The 7,783-nt window shown below is 37.6% G+C and overlaps 2 protein-coding genes across 2 annotated transcripts; both read right to left on the bottom strand.

The window, feature by feature from the left end:
- Nucleotides 1–818: 818 nt before the first annotated feature.
- On the bottom strand, nucleotides 819–2,693 carry PHYBLDRAFT_174445 (hypothetical protein; the record flags this gene model as incomplete). The annotated part of the gene is made up of 7 exons (XM_018437247.1): nucleotides 819–1,002; nucleotides 1,042–1,077; nucleotides 1,154–1,222; nucleotides 1,861–2,119; nucleotides 2,227–2,246; nucleotides 2,342–2,408; nucleotides 2,462–2,693. 7 exons carry the CDS (start codon nucleotides 2,691–2,693, stop codon nucleotides 819–821), a joined length of 867 nt encoding a protein of 288 aa, XP_018285448.1.
- Nucleotides 2,694–5,289: 2,596 nt separating this feature from the next.
- On the bottom strand, nucleotides 5,290–6,862 carry PHYBLDRAFT_174444 (hypothetical protein; the record flags this gene model as incomplete). Its single annotated transcript, XM_018437246.1, has 7 exons — nucleotides 5,290–5,473; nucleotides 5,513–5,548; nucleotides 5,625–5,700; nucleotides 6,056–6,218; nucleotides 6,335–6,591; nucleotides 6,648–6,669; nucleotides 6,779–6,862. 7 exons carry the CDS (start codon nucleotides 6,860–6,862, stop codon nucleotides 5,290–5,292), a joined length of 822 nt encoding a protein of 273 aa, XP_018285447.1.
- Between the last annotated feature and the right edge of the window lie 921 nt (nucleotides 6,863–7,783).

Raw genomic sequence — 7,783 nt, 5'->3', positions numbered from 1 at the left:
CCATAACATATCGCTTTTTTTTTTGACACTACTAACATCAACTTCAAAATACTATCAGAATTGACACCAACAACCATAACATATCTTTTTTTTTATTACCACTACAAGATACAGCTCAAAATCATAGCCATATAAAAAAAAATTGACACTCCAAAACCATACATTATATTCCTCTAAGTCTAAGGTTTCATATATCACCATTCTCAGGCATGGCTTTCAACTTTCGCTCACACACAATATTCATATGCTTATATTTCCAGCCTCTTCTTCGATCCCAATGATCACATCCCATCAGACACAACTTTCAAAGCTTCCAACTTCTAGTATATCTTTAAATATAATCACTCACATTATTCTTCTGTCTTTTACTTCAATCGAATCAAATCTCTCCTGTCTCACCATACTCACTTATCATATCTATCTTAGTGTGTTTTTACTCAATTAAATTATTACATACATATCTAGCTTTTATTAATAGGGAAATGCTTATTACAATCATTGTTAAAATAGAGCTCAATTGGAATGGTTTAGAAAGATTTGGTTTTTATTAATAAAAAAAAAATTAAAATCAAGGCTAAATAATATATTATATTTATTAGCAAAAAAAAAACGAGAAAAAAAATTATGTCAGATTCTTAGTTCACTACTTATAAAAGTAGATCCGTCCTCCCCAGGACGAAGACCTGATCTGACAGCGGGGAGGGAAAATGAACTAGTTTACCCTTTGAACAATAACACTTCACAGGAACTTATCTTCCTCCATGTTAAGGGTGGTGCGGAGATCGACAGCTAGTGATCAGGCAGCGCTGCACGTCAGCCTACACCCTCTCAACTAACCATCTTTCTCTGAAGTACGAGTTGGCAACCGCAACTGCATCAAACGCACGACAAACTAGCTCGGCTAGACACTTGGCGCAAGTATAAATACTTGCAATGTACAAAGGTGCATTCCGTGCAATGTCCCCTTGTAGGTCTAGAAAGAAATGGGGTCCCATCTGGGAACTAAACGCCCAGAGAGATAAAGGAATCTGTTGGTTTTACCTTTTGACGCCAGTATTTCCTCGGAGACAGAATCTCCTCAATAGTGACAAAGGTAGTGTGGAGAAAGATAACCAGTGCTCAGGCAGCGCTGCACGTCAGCCTACACCTTTACAACCAGCTAGCTTTCTCTAGAGTATCGGCTGACACCGCAACCGCATCGCGCACACAAGAACCAACTCGGCTAGACACTTATGCAATTTAAAAAATTGCTATGTACATCAGCAGCGAACCACTGAAGACACAGTACAAGAGTACATTCCGTGCAATGACATCTTGTAGGTCTAGAAAAGAACGCGCGCCACCTGGGAACGAAACGCCCGGTGGAAAATACTTCATTGGTCATACCCTATAGCAACTGACACTTCATAGGAACTTATCTTCCTCCATGCCAAGGGTAGTGTGGAGAGTCTCTACCAGCCATCCTGCAGCGCTGCACGTCAGCCTTCACTCTCATAGCTGGTTTCTTCTCTCTTAAGCACTGGCTTGCACCAGCACACACACAAGAACCAAATCCCTAGACTCTCGCGCAATTAATGGTCATACTACTAGAGCACAAGTGCCGTTCGCAATCGCAAGAATCGCCAGTGCTACAGTGACAAAGACTGTAGACACGATACAAAAGAACGTGCGTGCGTACGTCTTCTGTAGGTCTAGTATATACGAAGGGGGACAACCTAGGAACGAAACTCCTAGATCATCATAGAACTGACGGTTTCACCCTATGTAGAACAACACTTCATAGGCAACTATTTTCCTCCATGTTGAGGGCGGTGTGGAGAGCAAATTCAAGCCAGAAGGCAGCGCTGCGCGTCAGCCTACACCTTCCAGCAAGCTACACTCTCTAGAGTATCGACTAAAGTCGCATCGCGCACACTAAAACCGCCTTGCCAGACACTTGTGCAACTTCGAAAAATTGCTATGCAATCAGCAGCGAACCACTGAAGACACAGTACGAGCGCATTCGCGCAATACCACTCGTAGGTCTGGCCTGGAAACTTCTCTACAACGGAAACGAAACGTCCGTGTAGGTCTGGCTTACTTGATATACGGCTTGATCGTCGGTTGGCTAACACAATATCTAAATAGATTGTTAGTCAAAGTCTGATATAGTAATAGTATTAATAAGGAACTTACCAAAAGACCTCCATGGCTGGCGCTATAGCTACTTCAAATAGAAATACATACCGGTGCATATATACTCCCACCTAAAAAAATAGTTAGTAAATGTTGAGTAGAGTACAGAATATAATATTGAGCTTACCCAAAGAGCTTCAGAAAAGAGTTAAACTCTTTTTTTTACCACAGGAAACGATTGCTCACTCCCCACAGCTCCGCAAACAGACATATACCGGTGTGTATACACCCATCTAAAGAATGAATATTTAGATAAAGCTTAGTAAAAGAAAAAAAAAGAGCTTACCGAAAGAGTACGGAGGCACAAAAACCCCATGGACAGAAACACGGACACTCGTCACTGCTAGCAAAGTAGATGGATAAATATATTCTAGTAGAAAGGCAAAGAAGAAGAAGATACATATCTTTTGGACCAGGCGGAAAGTGTAGGAAAGAGGTAAAAGAGAGAAAAATTTGCTGCGCACTCTTGCACTATTGATATACTTTTGATTGAGGGCTGTGAGAAGTGCTGAAGTCATCATGTCAAATATGCATGCACCCCTTAAAAATTTTTAGCTGAGACAAAAATGGCTGATTCCCATAAATGTCTATTAAATCAATTATATAGACAAATTTAATAAAGACACGATCCTAAAGATTTTATAGCTGTAGAGCTTGTTGTATGAGTATATTGAAAGAATCGATCGTCTTTAATCAAATTTACTCCACGTTAATTTGATATTAGCTTCGGTTTTTGCAACTTTACAGCATTACTATATACCAATTGAAATTTTATTCTTTTAAAGTATTATTCTTTATTAAATATTGTATATTAGTAGGCATATATTTGAGGCTGTGAGACCTTCTTTGTCATTCAAATCAGATATTAAATGTGGAGACCATATCTTCAGAATATATATATAGCCCATTATTTGGATTAAAAAACTGGGTTCACTTATGCAGACAGAAATGTGTATCAATTGAATTGTATATTATTTCAAAATTCTTAGACAATATATTAGACACTTATTTTTTCTTCTGCTACTTAGTAAGAACTGGATTAACCCACCAGCTGTGCACAAATCTACACTCGTTAAGTCGAGTTTTGATCCGTCCTTGGACAATTTATTTAATGGTGGCACATATCTAAATCTTATCTAAGACTGTGTACCTTGAATTAAAATATACTATTCGATCCGACTTCAAAAAGCTTTCTTTTAGTATATTCAAAACTCGGTAAGATTTTGTCTTGAAACAAATATATAGTATTTACATACAAAAGAGAACTCTATGCTTATGTATACAAAAAAGCACTAATTGGAGCATCTGCACAAAACCCAAGACATATACAAAGTAAAAAAAGAAAAAAAAAGAAAAAGGATAGTGAAATTGACAGACACTCTTAAAATGGATGGCTGTGTAATATATGTTATAATATTCTATATTAGGCTTTAGAAAAAAAGAAAAATACATAGGATACTTTTTATGTGTTATATTAAATAACATACTTGAAGTCTTTGTCTCAAATCTATTTATTAAAAGTATGAGAGTAAATTGGTGTAAAGAAGTAAAAAATTGAAAAAAATGAAAAAAATGAAAAAATGAAAAAATTGAAAAATTTAAAATGCGGTTAAAAGAGGTTTCGATCCCGCAATCTTTGGCTGTGGGTACCAACGCATTTCTCGTCGATATCTTTGCGGGCTCGATACTATATTTGGAAAATTTAAATTTATCAGGGCATTTTTTTCTTTTTTTGGGTTAAATACCTGTCTTCAAAATGTATAAGTGTACTGTATAAATCCCAGTCTTTCTTTATATAAAGACGCACACACCAGCTTGTCTGCCAATACCTTGGCTGTGCCATAATAAAATATAGAGTATAAGGTGGTTTGCTTTGTATGTCTTCTTGTAGACTGTGTAGATACTCACTAATAAATTAGAGTCTACGGCTTACAAAAGTCTTTTTGTAGACTGACATTATCAATTTGTGGTGCAAACAGCCTATGTGTACCCATAAGAGAAAGAAACATAGCAGGCTAATCCACAGTGACACTACCACCCATACAAAGGTTGAAATACTGTCTAGTGTTCAGTCAATACTGTTTGGAGAGGACTGTCTATCAGAAATAACCTTAACAGAGCCGCAACAGAAACAAAAAAAATTTTTTTTTTTTTTTTTAGCAATGTCTTGAATCTTCTTTTTACATACCTCATTCATTTCGGGAATCCTCAGTCAAACCTCCATGCATACATTGACTTTACAAATCTACTGGAATCGGCACCAACTTCAGAATGCTATCAAAACTAACACCAGCAACCATAACATATCGCTTTTTTTTTTGACACTACTAACATCAACTTCAAAATACTATCAGAATTGACACCAACAACCATAACATATCTTTTTTTTTATTACCACTACAAGATACAGCTCAAAATCATAGCCATATAAAAAAAAATTGACACTCCAAAACCATACATTATATTCCTCTAAGTCTAAGGTTTCATATATCACCATTCTCAGGCATGGCTTTCAACTTTCGCTCACACACAATATTCATATGCTTATATTTCCAGCCTCTTCTTCGATCCCAATGATCACATCCCATCAGACACAACTTTCAAAGCTTCCAACTTCTAGTATATCTTTAAATATAATCACTCACATTATTCTTCTGTCTTTTACTTCAATCGAATCAAATCTCTCCTGTCTCACCATACTCACTTATCATATCTATCTTAGTGTGTTTTTACTCAATTAAATTATTACATACATATCTAGCTTTTATTAATAGGGAAATGCTTATTACAATCATTGTTAAAATAGAGCTCAATTGGAATGGTTTAGAAAGATTTGGTTTTTATTAATAAAAAAAAAATTAAAATCAAGGCTAAATAATATATTATATTTATTAGCAAAAAAAAAACGAGAAAAAAAATTATGTCAGATTCTTAGTTCACTACTTATAAAAGTAGATCCGTCCTCCCCAGGACGAAGACCTGATCTGACAGCGGGGAGGGAAAATGAACTAGTTTACCCTTTGAACAATAACACTTCACAGGAACTTATCTTCCTCCATGTTAAGGGTGGTGCGGAGATCGACAGCTAGTGATCAGGCAGCGCTGCACGTCAGCCTACACCCTCTCAACTAACCATCTTTCTCTGAAGTACGAGTTGGCAACCGCAACTGCATCAAACGCACGACAAACTAGCTCGGCTAGACACTTGGCGCAAGTATAAATACTTGCAATGTACAAAGGTGCATTCCGTGCAATGTCCCCTTGTAGGTCTAGAAAGAAATGGGGTCCCATCTGGGAACTAAACGCCCAGAGAGATAAAGGAATCTGTTGGTTTTACCTTTTGACGCCAGTATTTCCTCGGAGACAGAATCTCCTCAATAGTGACAAAGGTAGTGTGGAGAAAGATAACCAGTGCTCAGGCAGCGCTGCACGTCAGCCTACACCTTTACAACCAGCTAGCTTTCTCTAGAGTATCGGCTGACACCGCAACCGCATCGCGCACACAAGAACCAACTCGGCTAGACACTTATGCAATTTAAAAAATTGCTATGTACATCAGCAGCGAACCACTGAAGACACAGTACAAGAGTACATTCCGTGCAATGACTTCTTGTAGGTCTAGAAAAGAACGCGCGCCACCTGGGAACGAAACGCCCGGTGGAAAATACTTCATTGGTCATACCCTATAGCAACTGACACTTCATAGGAACTTATCTTCCTCCATGCCAAGGGTAGTGTGGAGAGTCTCTACCAGCCATCCTGCAGCGCTGCACGTCAGCATTCACTCTCATAGCTGGCTTCTTCTCTCTTAAGCACTGGCTTGCACCAGCACACACACAAGAACCAAATCCCTAGACTCTTGCGCAATTAATGGTCATACTACTAGAGCACAAAGTGCCGTTCGCAATCGCAAGAATTGCCAGTGTTACAGTAACAAAGACTGTAGACACGATACAAAAGAACGTGCGTGCGTACGTCTCCTGTAGGTCTAGTATATACGAAGGGGGACAATCTAGGAACGAAACTCCTAGATCATCATAGGACTGGCAGTTTCACCCTATGTAGAACAACACTTCATAGGCAACTATTTTCCTCCATGTTGAGAGTGGTGTGGAGAGCAAATTCAAGCCAGAAGGCAGCGCTGCGCGTCAGCCTACACCTTCCAGCAAGCTACACTCTCTAGAGTATCGACTAAAGTCGCATCGCGCACACTAAAACCGCCTTGCCAGACACTTGTGCAACTTCGAAAAATTGCTATGTAATCAGCAGCGAACCACTGAAGACACAGTACGAGCGCATTCGCGCAATACCACTCGTAGGTCTGGCCTGGAAACTTCTCTACAACGGAAACGAAACGTCCGTGTAGGTCTGGCTTACTTGGTATACGGCTTGATCGTCGGTTGGCTAACACAATATCTAAATAGATTGTTAGTCAAAGTCTGATATAGTAATAGTATTAATAAGGAACTTACCCAAAGGCCTCCATGCCTGACGCTATAGCTACTTTAAATAGAAATATATACCGGTGCGTATATACTCCCACCTAAAAAAAAACATAGTTAGTAAATGTTGAGTAGAGTACAGAATATAATATTGAGCTTACCCAAAGAGCTTCAGTAAAGGGTTTAACTCTTTTTTTTACCACAGGGAACAATTGCTCACTCCCCACAGCTCCGCAAACAGACATATACCGGTGTGTATACACCCATCTAAAGAATGAATATTTAGATAAAGCTTAGTGTTGTGGGGAGAAAATAAAGCAAAATATAATATAGACGAAAGAATTCGTGAGAACTTGTGTAGGTTGTTTATTTCAAAAGAAAAGTAAAGAAATATAAAATTCGATTGTCTTTCTACACGGAACTATCTACTGATATTTATATGTTTTTCTAATTTGTAATTCAGTGTGTGCTTAAGTAATCTTTATCACGATGAGTCATATTCCAGGAGTATTGTTCTTCTGGAAAGATCCGGAAAGACCAATTGATATGATACTTCTCCAGTCAGATCAGTCCAAGAGTTTTGGTAAAGAAGAGCATTTATGCTATTGGTAATATTTTAGTATTCCGACCCAGATACTCGGGTAATGTTTCATAATATTAGATAGTTGTAGTTGTAGTCTCTCAATTAAGTATTTGTATAATAAAAGAAATATGTAGATGAAATATAATGATGCCATATATATAATGTATATGTATTTGTATATCCCATGTCATGGTGATAATAATAAATAATCAATTATGTGTATGATGATCTGTGTATTAGATAATATCATAAAGGGAGATCCGTTTGACTGGAATAGCTGAGGATATTATTTTATCCTTCAGTCTTACTCTCAGATTCAGCAGTAATCAATACTCATTCACAACATTATCCTCCACCAGATTCAACAATACCTTTTGTTGATTCGGCAATAAAACATTTCATTTACTATTTCATTGTCTGGCCAATTGCTTATTTTATTATAGTCAATCATGCACATAATTTTTGTACTTTATGGAGATCTACACTGTAAACTCAGCTTTGTGGATTACGTGTTCATTTTTTGTTGTTTTAATTTTTTGTTGCTCTTCTTTTGTGTAATCTTTCTTCTCTACTCAAAGTGGTA

Source organism: Phycomyces blakesleeanus, assembly GCF_001638985.1.
Source record: "Phycomyces blakesleeanus NRRL 1555(-) unplaced genomic scaffold PHYBLscaffold_30, whole genome shotgun sequence".
NCBI lineage: Eukaryota > Fungi > Mucoromycota > Mucoromycetes > Mucorales > Phycomycetaceae > Phycomyces > Phycomyces blakesleeanus.
Note: the sequence above shows the minus strand (reverse complement) of the source record. Positions and strands in the feature narration are given on the sequence as shown.